General features: G+C 34.3%; 1 protein-coding gene across 1 annotated transcript in view; it reads left to right on the top strand.

Annotated features, from left to right (window-relative positions):
- Nucleotides 1–5,979, top strand: part of DNMT3L (DNA methyltransferase 3 like) — a 36,563-nt gene extending 30,584 nt beyond the window's left edge. The window contains exons 10-13 of the mRNA XM_031961268.1: nt 240–341; nt 796–935; nt 2,673–2,758; nt 5,722–5,979. Coding sequence (XP_031817128.1) covers nt 240–341; nt 796–935; nt 2,673–2,758; nt 5,722–5,881 — 488 coding nt within the window. The 3' untranslated portion in view covers nt 5,882–5,979. The remainder of the gene's footprint in view (nt 1–239; nt 342–795; nt 936–2,672; nt 2,759–5,721) is intronic.
- The last annotated feature ends 8,600 nt before the right edge of the window (nt 5,980–14,579 follow it).

Genomic DNA, 14,579 nt, shown 5'->3' with positions numbered 1-14,579 from the left:
CAAAGAATCAAGCATGTTATAGTAGGGGGAAAGCTGAAATGCTATCTTTTTCTTCCTCTCACTCATTTCATTCTACAAAGAGAGTACTTCCACTATAATAAAATAATCCCCAAACCACAAAACAATCCTGTCAGAGAAGACCCACAAAGTAAATGTCTTCTGTTTCAAGAACATTTGTTTCCTGCAGAAAGACAATAGTTATGCATTACCAAAACTAAATCATGCCCTTAGTGTTTCAGTTTTACAAACCCATGAGAAAAATAACTCATATCACTTCCTTCCCTTGGTAGAGACAGAGATGATAAACTATGGATGCAGAATTTTGCACACTGTCAAAAATGGTTGATTTGTTTTGATTATCTGATGTTTTACATTTACAAAGGACAGTTGTATGCAAGATATGGTAGGAAACTAAAATGATATAAAATCATGAAGCATCAATAAAATGTTTTAAAAATACTTCACAATAGACATAAAATCAACAACAAAAAGCACAAGTGGGGTTCATTTTCTCTAATGTTTCCCTTGAACAGATTTTACTTGTTCCTTTTATTATGGAAAGACTATATGTTAAGAAAGAAATACAACAAGAAATTAAAATAAGATCATAGATTTATATACAATATCAAATAATTCTCTTTTCTATTTTTCTCTGACATAGCCACCCATATTTTTAATTCATCATTTATTTTGAGGGCCAATGTTGCCACTTCCTAATGAAAGACATTCTAGGATTATACCATTTTATTTCTTTTCTGAATAATAATTCTCTTTCCTTATTTTTTCTACTTCTAGTATGGTACTTTCTCCAGTATTACCGAGTTTTACAGTATGGGAAGCCCAAGATGAACAGTGAACAGCCATTTTTCTGGATGTTTGTGGACAATTTAGTCCTGACCAAAGATGATAGAGAAATTGCTTCTCGATTCTTTGAGGTATAAAGCTGTTTGTGTCTCATCAACACACTACAACAAACGGCATCCTATTTTCAAAGTCCCCCCCAATCTTTTCTTCATTTAATAAAACAAAATTTGGTTGTGTTTTAGAAAGCATGTTCTTTTAAGTATAGACATTTACCGGTCAGCCCTAATAGTTTTCATTAGATGCCACAAGATAAAAGCTAAAGGCTACAAAGATTCATTTCTTTGACCTGAAAATGCTGCAAAAATATAATCTCTGTAGCAGTGGTGTGTATTGCCTGAGATGACCATCAACTTAGTTTCTTAATTTTTAAGCCTTTTTGCAATCATAAGTATTGACCTACAAGAAAAAGGTGGGAATTATTACCATATATGAATGTGGAATATCCTTCAAAATTACTTTTGTAAAAATAATGCTTTTTTAGCTTTTGAAGAGACAATATCATTTGTTTCTCCTCTTCCTCCTTCCTTTTGTCCTTGTTTCTCTTACTTTTTTCTTCTTCTTTATTATTTTACTGTTCTTCCATCTCTTTTTCTTTCCCTTTCTTTTTCTCATCTTCCTTTGTCAGCACACTTTTCCTCACTAACTACCTAACAATCAATGATTATGGCAATTTTTGTTTTACTTTGATTCATACTAAAATACAGATGAGTCTTCTCCACTGGCCCATTATTTCAGTCTCTTTCAATCTTATCTTTCCTTGACATTAATTCAAACTATAATGATGATTCCTTCAGTCTCTGTGATTTTTCAGTTCAGGTTATATGACATAATCATTTATGAATCTTTTTATTCATTCCTTTTTAGACCTCTTCTACTCTCAAAAGTTTTCCTCTATTAAGGTTTAATTTCTCCTTAAACTGTTTCTCTTTCTGACTATAATTTTGCTTTCAAGAGATTAAAAAGCCAAGTACAACAAGAGCAATATATATTATTCGTAACTACAAATACCTACAGAAAAAAAAAAGAATTTTTGCCCTAATTTATATTCTAACAAAAGGAAAACTTTAAATTTCAATTCTTTTTATTATTATAAAAATATATATAATAACTTTAGATACTGAGATGCAAAACAAAGTTTATAGCACAATGGGAAGATTTTATGTAAAGAAATGGAAGGAAATGGGCAAGAATGGCACAGAATGATTAGGTACAAAGTGGGTACAATCTGCACTAGTGAAGGTAATGTCCACATAGAGAAGGTCATGATGCCTTATTATTTCTAAATCATGCTTAAGTATTTATTGTGTTTTTAAAAATTATACAAATACCTTTAAGATTTATGATAATTGTGGTCTTATATTTTATAAAACTCATTTAAAGTTATAAGAAACTGAAATGTTTCCATCATTAAAACTAGAATAAGATTTTCATGTGACATTACTCTTGTAGTTCTTGTAAGGGAGTACACTTTTCCAGTACTGAAGATATAAGGATTGGTAGTTCACCAAGCTGCCTGCACAAAGAATTGCATCTACATAAGGATAATTTCAAATGAAACCCAAAGGAAATAACTTTCAAATGTTATACTTCTTCTCAAGGAGTTAAATGCATAAGAAAAGTTTCACATGTAAATAAGTATTTTTCATTAATCTATCAGTCCTATTCAGTTTAGACCACTTGGTAAACATATTTTTGAATATGAGAAATTATTCTGCTGGTAACTGTTATCATTTTAATATGGGGTGGAGGGAATTGAGGAGAAGTTGTTACTCAGTATCATACATAAGTGATATTTTCCATTTATTAAGACTGATCCAGCGACCATATATGAGGTGTGTGATGAGATGGTCAAGAATGCAGTCCTTATATGGAGCAACATACCATGCATTCAAAGGTGATGTAAAATATGTATTTTTATTTATTTTCAAAGTTTATTTTGAGAAATGGACAATGAAATCACATTTAATGTTCAGTCAAATAATTGAAAATTTGCTTAATCAGGGAAAGTTTTGAACAAATGGGACACAATGACAATGTAGAACCAGGAAAGAGTGCAAAGGTAATTAGGAGATCCTTTCTGATAACTAACACTATAGATTACAGGACCATTGACCTAGCTTATATCCACTCCTTTTGAAGTCCCTCTTCTCGTTGTTATCCTGATATGACCACTATTCTAACCTTAAAATGCAGTATCAGTAGACTGTAGCCTATGTAATTTGAGTGAGCAGATCCTTGACACCCTAAAACCAAAGAACCTTTCTTTAGTCAGAACTCTTGTTTAGAAAACTTTTGGGCAATCATTAGTCATACAGGCATCACAAATAGCATTTGAAGTGGTGTGGAGCAAAATAGAACACTGTTTTCTTTTTTGAGGTCATTAAATTCATTCTATTTCTTCTGGAGCCTCCATTACATGCAGTATGTTATAGGGAGTACAATGATGGATTTGGAGTTAAGAGATACATGGCTTTAAACTCTGCCCTCAAATTTATTAGCTGTGTCCTTAACCTCACTAAGCCTCAATTTCCTCATTTGAAAAATAGAGATAATAGTAGTACCTACTTCAGAGAGTCAAAGGAAAAAAAATTATGTATTGAGCACTTTGCTAATCTTAAAGTACAATATAAAATGGTAAGTTTGATGATGATGATGATGATGATGATGATGATGATGATGGGGGTGGTAGGGATGGTGTTGATTATGATAATGATGATCACCATCATGGTGATGATGATAATGATAATCGTATCCTAATGCCTTATCATGATATGATAGCAACACTAACTTCTTCCAGATTTGTGTGAGCTAGAAAAGTTTCAAAAACTATATCTTGGAGGTGATATAACACAGAAACTCTCTGTCTGTCCCTTAAGTGAGAGAGGTGTTATCTTACACTTTTATTTTGGAGCTAAATAGCCCAATGTCCTTTAAGATTACTGTATTTGTAATTGGGTAGTGGGGGAAGGAAAGACTAATTATAAGCAAAATATTTTAATTGGGTTTATAATCAGGAATACTAGCTCAGGTCATGGAAAGTTATTATTTCCCAGAAGAAGAAAAAAAGGTGGATAGAAAGTTCTCCTCTTCTCAAAGATTTTTTTCCTTTGATGCTCAGAAATTTTTAAAATACTTGTTAAAGATAAAACAAACCAGAAAACCATTTCTATTTCTGATAGCAGTCATAGCAAGTGAAATCTTAATAAAATCTAAAATCAGCAAAAGATCTCAAAGGATGTTCACACTGGCAGTCAGTTCTAAATTGAAGATGGCAAAGTTGTTATTAGTATGTTTAAGGATATTATCCCCACAGTTGGACTTTCCACCAAATCTAAATAGAAAAAATATAGGTAAAGAAGGATGGAAAGTATAAAAAAATGAAAATAAAGTTGAAAGCTCCAATATAGTATTCAAGTCTTTGGCTACACATTGCCAAGTACAGAAGTTGCTCATTTATATAAAATAATCTGAAGTAAAAATCAGAAGAATACACTAAAAGAAAGCACCAGGAAGATTATACCCAAGTCTTTAAAGTCACTCACTTTAAAGATTGACTCCTCAAACACTCAAATAGCCTGATTAAGGTAGATATTCAATTTTCATGTATTCTATCAATTACTATTAACTTTATACACTGTCCTAATGCAAAGCATCTCAAAGGTTGGAATTATTTTTTAATTGATGAGTATATAGAAGAAAAGTTCTGAACCAGTAATTGTATTGTTATTCTAAAAAAAAATAACTCCTAGTAAGGAAATCTCCTCTTCCATTGTACTCTACAATTTAGAGTGCAAAGAGAGTTGTCAAGGCTTCTGAGAGGTTAAAGGTCTTTTGCAAGGTCACATGGCAAGTGTTTGCCAGTAAAGGCAAAGTCTTGTTCCCACATCTTCCTGATTGGGAAGCCAATTCTCTGTTACTCATGTTTAGTTTTATAGATCCCAAACCAGAAATAAAATGTAGATGATTATTTTGGTGAAAGGGTAGGATAGTATGAAACATACACTAACATTAAATTCTGGAGGTTATAGTTACATAGGTACGAAATTATATACCAAGAGATGTCAAAGGACCGCTGAAATTTCATTTTATCTGTTGTTTTCCCAATAAATGAATGTTCAATTATAGTCTAGAAATCTTTTTACTACACAAAAAATTTAGATTCTGTGTGATACATGGAATTCCACCAAATGTTGGATCCATTTAATAGAGGAGGAACTGAGGCTGAGTGATATGAAATAACACTTTGAAGTCTGTAAAAACAGTTAAATGTCACTAAAACTCTAGACTTCTGACTATAGTTTCAGTACTCTATTATACCAATTTCATATCACCCATGATATTTCACTTGCTCTAGTCTTTTTTTCTTCTTTTCTGTTTTTGATTTTGTTTTCTAATTGAGTAGGAGAGTATTCCATGACTAATTTAACAAATTTTCTTATGAAATTGAGGATAATAAAGCTGCTTGCAAGGCCTGAAGGCCTGATTGAATTAGTAAATTAACATACATTAAATGTTTACTGGGTACCAAGCAGTGTGCTAAGTGCTATAGATGCAAAAACCCAGTCTCTGTTCTAAAGGAGACCATATTCTAATGTGGGAGAGAACATTCCAACAATGATATTAGTTAATTGGTTTTTGAAGAAGACTAAAATGACATCACTATGTTGGAGTTAAGGTACAGTATATTGAATTGTGATTGATCAGACCAATTCAAACTCAGAAGACCATACCACAGATTGGCACAAATAGTCCATATGAACATTTGGAGTGGAGATGTGTCTAAATATATGGGGAGGATAGGAGTGGTGTTTGTTTTCAAACTATAATAATGTTTCCATGTTGTTTTTTGTTTTGTAGCAATAATTCAACTTTGGCTTCAGATTGGGATTTGTCTCTACTAGCACAGAACATTAAAAGATTGAATGTTTTTTCTCTGAGACCAGCTAGGCTTGTGAATAAATGTTTTATTTCTCTGAGGGAATATTTTAAATGTTTTTCTAAAGATCACATTTTTTAATTTCAAATGAGTCATTTACCATGATGAAAAAGATTATTCCTTAAAACATGTTTTCTAATATTATATTCTTTTGTATATATTTTACCCTTGTTTTCTCATGTAATTTTTATTTTTTGTTTAGAAGTTATTTTATTTTGTCATATTTATATTTGCTGCTTTGTTTTACTTATGGAAAAGCTACCCTAAGCCCCAAGTTGCTTGTCCACACTACTTAATGTTAAAAAGCTTAAAAAATATGACTTTTCTGTTCTTTTTAAAATTTTTCTTATATGGGGTATATATTGGAAAGTAACTGAAACCATTTTGCATGCCATAAGTTAAACATATTAACAGGTTTATTAAAAAAACATTTATTTCACCAATTTTCAGGCTCCTTATTTATAACTGCAATACAGTTAATATCATTATAAAAAGCACACCATTCACACTGGTAAAAATCAGGAAAAGGAATGGTGTAGTACCATAGAAACAATATTGGATCTAAATTTAATGGACCTTGATCCAAATTCTGTGCCTGTGACCTATCACCAATTTGATACTGAGCAAATAATCAATCACTTCCTTTCTGGGCATCCATTTCTTCATTCATAAAATGAAAAGATTAGACTAGATCACCTCTAAGGTTACTTTTGTAATATGAAAAAGAACATTTCAAAGCTCTCTAACTATGATCATAAATTGTGATATTACATAGAACTGTGGTATGGCACTGGAGGTCAGTGTCTAGTGGGGAATAGAAAGTTCCCAACACTTACCTACATATACCCCTAGAAGCCCCAGAGCAGTGATTATATCATGAATATAGAGAGACAGAAAGACAGACAGTGAGAGGGGGAGGAGAGGGAGAGATAGGCGAGATACAAAGAGCTATAAATATATAGATATGATATAGATGTAGATATAAATAGATGACTATACCATTATATTATGACTATGGGGATGGGGCAAGAGAAGATGCAGGAGGAGAGGAGGTACTGAAATCTCACTAGAGGGAAAAAGTGAGGCATTCAAGAGCCAAAAAGTACAAGTGTAGACCTCGCTGGATCCACTGCAGAAGAATTTGTGGCTGTCTACATTTGCTAGGAAGTAGCAAGTGGAGCGAATGGGTAGCTCAGGAGAGAGAACATCATGCTGGAGTCAAGAGGATCTAAGTTCAAATTCAGTGTTAGATACTTACTAGCTATGCGACCCTGGACAAATCATTTAACCCTGTTTGACTCAGTTTCCTCATCTGTAAATGAGCTGGAGAAGTAAATGACAAACTTCTTTAGGACCTTTGCCAAGAAAACCTTAAATGGGGTCATAAAGAGTTAGATACGACTGAAAAACTACTGACCAATAAGTGGTGAAGTTTCCCTCTTTCTTGTTCCCTCATGCTATTTAAAGAGGGGAATGAGCATCTATTCCAAAGCTTACAGCTGTTTTCATTTTTCAGACTAAATCTCTGTATCTCATCCAGGTTACAAGCACAGTGGCCATTTTGGGGTAAATGCCATTGCTCATTGGCTTGGGAGCTTTGATCAGTTCTTTGGTCCTTTGTTCTCAAAGATTCATCATGTTTATGCCAGATTTAGCAGAATCACCTTATTAGCTTAGTATATTCCAGTTCAGACTCTAAAGTTCAAATTCTCTATTTCTTTACATTTTCTCCCCCTTTAGATTATGAGCTCCTTGAGGTCAGGAGCTGGGTTTTTTTTTTGTTTGTTTGTTTGTTTGTTTGACTAGGTTTTTTTTTTGTTTTGTTTTGTTTTTTTTGGGTTTTTTTGCTTCTTTTTGTATTTCCAGCTCTTAGCACAGTGTCCAGAATATGGTAGGCACTTAATAAATTTTACTGATTGATTGAATCTACTAGTCTCAACTTTCCTAAGAGGAGGGATTTTTCACATATGTTCAACTTCAGCTGGCTATGGCTTTCTTTACATTGTTCTGCACAAAAGCTAGTTTTGAGATAAAACTATCATTAACCTGATTCATTATTGATTACAGATAGATAGCTAGATAGATATACTCAGAGGCACTTAAGAAGATTATACTTAAAAACACAGAAAAAAGAAAATTTTTGTTGTGAAATACTTACATTTCTCCAGATGAAGGCTCAAAAATGAATCATAAGATTTTTTTCAATAAATTCCATTATAATTCAGCCAAAGTAGAGGAAAGATTAAGTCCCATGAATCCTGGCCTTCTTGAGTTCCACTGAGTACAAATGAGTTAGCAATGTTAGACAGAAAGAGGCTTGATAAAGAGAAGCTTTCTCCCAAAACTCCTCTGAAACAAGGACCTACAGGAACTTTCCTTCCTCCTACAGGGCAAAGACAAGCATGTGATTAAGCAGAGTCATGCCTGAGGGAAAAAGTTGGGAAAGAGCAACTCTACCCACATGAAGTTTGGGTGCCAGATAGAGGGAGCAGCTATTTTCCCTCATCAGCCAAATACTTCTAACCACCAACCACTCTTTACAAAAGCATGTGATCTCATCAACCTTTACAGCCTTACTTTCATTTGCTTTCTGTTAAAAATCACTTATATTAGGCAAACCAGAAAAAGCAATTCCGATATAAATTATGTCCAAATTGAAAAAAAATCAAAATTAGAAAGATATATATAAATATATAATATAAAAATAAATATAGTACCATCAACGCCCAGCAACAGGGCCATTTGTTCATCAGACAGTTTTTTTATTTCTCTCAGTTCATTTAAGAGAAGTCTTGAGGAGAAAGTCAACAGAAATTAAAAAGAATGCACATCACACCATTTGTAAATGTACAAAAGTTTATCAAAAGATTTTTTAAAAAGAAGCTATTAAGTAAAATTAGTATTAAATCAAAATCTTTTTAAAGCCATTTTTAGTACCAGGTATGAATGTTGCCAACTTTCTCTCCCAATGGCAAACTCTTTCATTTAAAGTCTTTTCCAACCTGTGCCCAACCTATTTTCCCAGACTTATTATGTGTTATTCTCCTTCACATGTTCCACCACATAGCCATACTGTTTTCATGACTTTTCTCTAACTGTCCTCCTTACCTTAAATGTACTCATTCTTCACCTCTACCTCTTAGCACTCCTTGTTCCAGCTTAAAGACTTCTAGTGCTTGGAATTGAGGACCCATTTTCACAAAGAATAAAGGAAGAACACTATAATAATATAAGCATTCCAGTTTGTCTGTATGATGGGTAAAATGGGGTTTGTAGATTAGCCAGAAAACTGGAGATTGTGAAGAACTGTGATTTCCATTTAGGAAGGAAGGAAATAAGCATTTATTAAATACTGAATGGATGCCTTGCCCTCTGCTAAGTGTTTTATGAACATTATCTTATTTGATCTTCATAAAATCACTCAAAAATAAATGCTATTATTATCTCCATTTTACAGTTGAGGAAACAGACAGAGATTAAATGACTTGCCCAGCCTCACACTTCAAGCAAGTGACCAAGGCTGGATTTGAAGTAAGATCATCCTGATTCCAAGCTTAATGCTCGATGCATATCATGACTATTTGAATTTCTCCCTGGAGATATAGGAAAGGAGAGTTGGTGCCCTTCCCTTATCCCGGATGCATGATACACATAGAAACTAAAGCATATTCCCTGACTGGGTGAGCCTGAGATTGTATTTCAGGTCTTAGCTGTAGGAGTGTGCTGGTAAATGTTTAACAATTTCCTCTCCAAACAATGCAGAACAAACTTGTAAATTTAATCTTTATCATTAATACTTTCTCCATCACTTTTTTAAGAATAGAAAGACAACCACATGATAAATCAAATCCCAATTTTCAGCAGTTTTCTATTTTCAAGATGTAAATTCTTATTTACAGAAAAAGTTCTGCAAACTGGTCTAAGCTGCCCCTAGCACACCCTGTTCTAGCTTTCTCTTTTGCTCTCTTATTCCTTACCTGATCATAGGTAACTGGGAGGGATGTGGTACAGCTTTAATGGCAGTTTTATGATCTTGAGAGATTAGGAAATACAGCATATTCAATTTGTAAGAGCTGCATTACAGAAAGTAATTTCTACATATTCTTCAGAAGTCCAACAAATGACAATTAATGAGTCTGGCTTCTCAGAAGAAATAGAATTGTTTGGACAATGCAGAGTCTAAGTGAAATGTAAAATGTATAATTTTAAAGTTCTGCAAAATGTCTTCTATTTTGATGATTTTAAGTCTTAACCTCCCGGAAATAAAGTTATGACTGCTGGTGATTGCTAATGATACATGAATAACACATGATCAGCCAAAGTATCTCATTTGGTAGGTTTGCTTTCTATGTGGAGAAAGTGAGGAAGACTTCAAGAGTGTTGGGTAAACCCCTTGTGGTTAACTCTTGGGAGAATATATTTAAGAATCTATGGATGGGTAACTATGGGAAGCATCACTGGAGATAACTCTTGAATTGATGAGATCACAGATCCATTTGAGCATTTTCTTTTTTTTTTTTATTATGAACTTAATACACAACAACAAAGTACATACAAGTGAATAAGCAGGATTGAAAAGGACTCAGCAAAATCTCACAACAGAGGCCTTAGTCCTTTTTAAAAACTCCATGCTTACCTGTGACTCCAAGAAGCTGTAGAATAACACAGCAGCCACACCCAGATAAGCCTTCTCAACATACTGGCTAAACCAGGTGGAGCATAACTGACAGATTTTAAACCCCTCAATGAATTAAGCTTGAGAAGGCTTTCCCCCAGTAGAATTAAAAGATGAAAACAATTTATTCCAATGACTGAAAGCACCTAAAGCAGGCACTGTGGAGCATTTAGAACTTTGTCAGACATCAAAGACACTGAGGTCATCCATTGCATCCATGGCCATCCCTGATCATCTTGATTTTTGTCTTGCCATTGGACTGTGATGACTCTAGAAGAGAGTAAGGCTGATAACATTTTGTAACTCTGCTTCACTTAAATCCAATTTATGTGAAAGTCAAAACATCACCCTACGATGTCATTCATTTCAAAAATTTTAAGAACAAGCAACATTTTGACATACAAAGGAAGAAGAAAAAGGAAAAAGAGGAGGAAGAGGAAGAGGAGAGGAGTAAGAAAAGAACAAGAAGCACAAGAACAGATTAAAGCTCTTACAAGTAGGAATTGTTTTACTCTTTGTACCCATATCCCTAGCAACTAGCAAGTAGCAGGTGCTTAAGAAATGCTTGTTTATTGATTGAAACTGTGAAGTGTTGTGCTTATCTCAAGATCCAAGAGTATAATTCCAACACTACCCAGTTTATCTGAGTTTCCATCTAAACATCCCTTTGCATATGTTTAATGGTTCATTAATACTCTCTTCTTTTTCTGTAATATTACTCACATCCCTCCCCACATCACTTCCCAACTTCTCCCAAAAAGAAAAATCAAATCCTTCCCTTGAAATAAATATTGTAATCATTCAAAACAAATTTACACACTGATATCTTTTTTTGAAAAAAGTCCCATTCTGCATTTTTAGTCCTCACCTTTCAGATAAGGGGTGAAAAATGGATTTATTAAACAGTCTTCTGCCACTAAAATTTGTCTTGAGTTTCTTTTCATCCTTCTAAGACTACAAATTGAAGATGAATTTCAGATCTGCAACTATAAAAGGAATTCCCTCACCCAGAATTCCCTCCACAGAAAAAATCATAGATCTGGTCAAAACCAAATTTAGTTGATGGAATTGGGCTGGGAAAGTGATTTTTGTCTTTTCCCATAAATAGTTGGGTTTTTTTTTTGTTTGTTTGTTTTTCAAGATAAACGAACAAATTGGATTTTATAATAATATCCACTTATTCTTTGCATAAGAATTCTTTTGCCCTTGCTTCACATCTATTGCTACAATATTGAATTACTGGATTTCAATATGAGAATTAAGAAGGCTCACTGTGGATAAGTACCTTTTATTTTCTTTTAAATTAGATACATAATTTCATTGGATAGAAAACTTGTGAAGAAATAATTTTTATTAAAACATTTCTGCTGCTATCCTGCAGACTAGAGAATTTTACCTCAGGGCAATGAGAATTGTATAACTAGCTAAGGATCCTATAACCAATATGGGTTTGAAGAGGACTTGAATTTCAGCTTTCCAGCCTGAGGTTGGCTGAATTTTTGACACTTGACCTCTTTGACATTTGACACCTACCTCTGTTTTTACTACCAAGATTTTGTTCAGAGGTTGTATGATAAAATCAGTAAAGCTTTAGCACAGGATAAAGACTTGTGATTACAACAATTACAACAAAGGAGACAGGGCTATGGAGAGTGGCGTAATCGTCAGAAATACGGAAACAGCTACAACTGTAACAGAGGGAAACCACCAGGCTCCCTGGGGTTTTGTTCTTTGTATCCATTATAGACAGATGACTTGAACTGCTATTTCAACTCCTCTCCTTCTGTTCATCCCCCACATATTCACAAATATACCAAAAGTTATTGAGTAGGACCACATTCAGCCAAGTAATCTCGACAGCTGTAAACATTTGCTATAAACTCCAGATTTGAATTGAATAGGATAGAAATTACTTGGGGGATCTGTTATCTCAACCCTCCAAACTCTTTATTCACATTCTTTATCACCATAGCCACACACAAACACTGGAACACACATTCACACACACACACACACAAACACACACACACACACACACACACAGTCAAGTTTCCAACAAGAGAATCATAATGTGCACAGGCTTAGCATTTCCTTGGTTTTTCCTAGGAATAAAAGCTGTTAAAAATCCTCAAGTTCTTCTACATCAACCTCTTTATTTTACATGTAATAGACCCTCTGGACACTCCTAATTTTCATTTGCACTTTTGGATTAATTTCCTAAAGGGTGACCCCTACTCCAAGTTCCAAGGAAGAGAGAAACCTGATGTTATTTACTTCTACTGTTACACCTAATGAGCCCTGGTGTGCTTTCTATTAACAGTCAGTAGATTTAATTGTTGTTGCTTAGTCGCTTAGTAGTGCCTGATTCTTCATGAACCCATTTAGGGTTTTCTTGGCAAAGATATAGAGTGGCTTGTCATTTTCTTCTCCAGTTCATTTCACAGATAAGGAAAATGAGGCAAAAAAGTTAAGTGACAGGGCAGTGGATAGAGCACCAGCCCTGAAGTCAAGAGGACCTGAATTCAAATCTGACCTCAGACACTTAACACTTCCTGGCTGTGTTACCCTGAGCAAGTCACATGGCCCCAGTTGCCTCTGCAAAAAATAAAGTTAAGTGACTTATTCAGAGTCACACAACTAGTAAGTGTCTAAGGCTGGATTTGAACTCAAGTTTTCCTGATTCTAGGGTCTGTCCTCTGTATACAAATGCAATTAGTTCCCAGCATAAGCACTTATTGAGATGTCTAGTGCTTTTTTAAAAAGTATCTTAAATGTCCCTTCTAATATGGAACACATTCTCTGCAAATATACACGCCATTTATATAAAGAGGAAGTACAAATTTAGGGTACAGTGGCAGTGAGGCATACATGTAGGAAACATATGTGGTCAAGGATATTCACTATTATCATATTAAAGGACCTAAAAGTCTTTTCAATGAAAGTTCTCACAAATCCTTCCCTGTGTGCTGGGGTGAGTTCTTTAGTTGGGCTTCTTGGGGTGTGCACCTTGACTTTTGATACTCTATAGTTGGCTCTCTTCCCTATATATAGAAGCATCACTCCTATTCCTGAAAGCAACTCCTTTCCTCAGAGTGACTATCTCTGTATTTATATCAATTATGTCATGATATTAGGAGACAGTCTGTTTTTCAGAGCTAAAACCCAGAACAGGCTGTGTGTCCTGAGTTTGGCTTAACAACAATCCTTTGAACTCCCTCACTGGATAATCTTAGCCATAGGAAAATCCCAGAATTGTTTTACACCAACATCCAGTAGTCTCTGAACTTGGACAAGCACGTATCGTACCCATGTTCCAGTCATGAAACCCTGCTATCAATCAAACTTGTCTCATTGTTCGTGTTACAGCTCACAGTATAGCCCTAGGTGTAAGTATTGAGATCTCCCCACACTGCCCCCCATTAGAACATATATCCTTGTTTACAAGCCCTTTTCCTCACTTTGAAATTAAACTTCTGTTTTTGTCCTGACACTCCTCTCCCTATCCTTCTTTGTTCAGCAACAGCCACCCACAGGTTAAAACCAATTCTAGTCTGTTTGATAATCAAATGTGTTTTTCTTTGGGTGCTACTTGATACGGAGTAGGTCTACTTCAAAGCAACACAGCTTAAGGAGGGAGAGAGTGAAAAATCCTCTCCTCTCCTCCCCTCCTATCCCCAAAAGAAAGCCTCTCTCTAAGCTAGGTTCTTTTACTTCTGACTTTTTGAGCTAGCAGCAAGACTGATTTTCCACTGCCCAATTGAAGATTTCTTTCAAATTCTGTCAGATAATTTTCATGTTTCATAAAATATTTTATTAATAGTACTTCATTCCCTCTATTATGAACACTTTGCTTTCTGTTATTGACACAACTATGGTGAAAAAGGAAAAAGATGATGAAATCCTCTTTATAATTCTTTCCACTTAAATACTTGCTCTTCTGAGCAAATCATTTGGATGTGCTTTTTTTTTTCTCCTAATTTCAGAAAAAAATCTATGTGGCACAATTCCTAATCCAAAAATTAACATTCTTCCATAAGTTTATAGGTCTATTATAATTAGTGCATATGGAACTTAGACTCATCTCAAAATACATGGATGTACATT

This window comes from Sarcophilus harrisii, chromosome 3 (genome assembly GCF_902635505.1).
Source record: "Sarcophilus harrisii chromosome 3, mSarHar1.11, whole genome shotgun sequence".
In the NCBI taxonomy this organism is placed as follows: domain Eukaryota; kingdom Metazoa; phylum Chordata; class Mammalia; order Dasyuromorphia; family Dasyuridae; genus Sarcophilus; species Sarcophilus harrisii.
The sequence above is the reverse complement of the archived record's forward strand: the minus strand, read 5'-3'. Positions and strand labels throughout refer to the sequence as shown.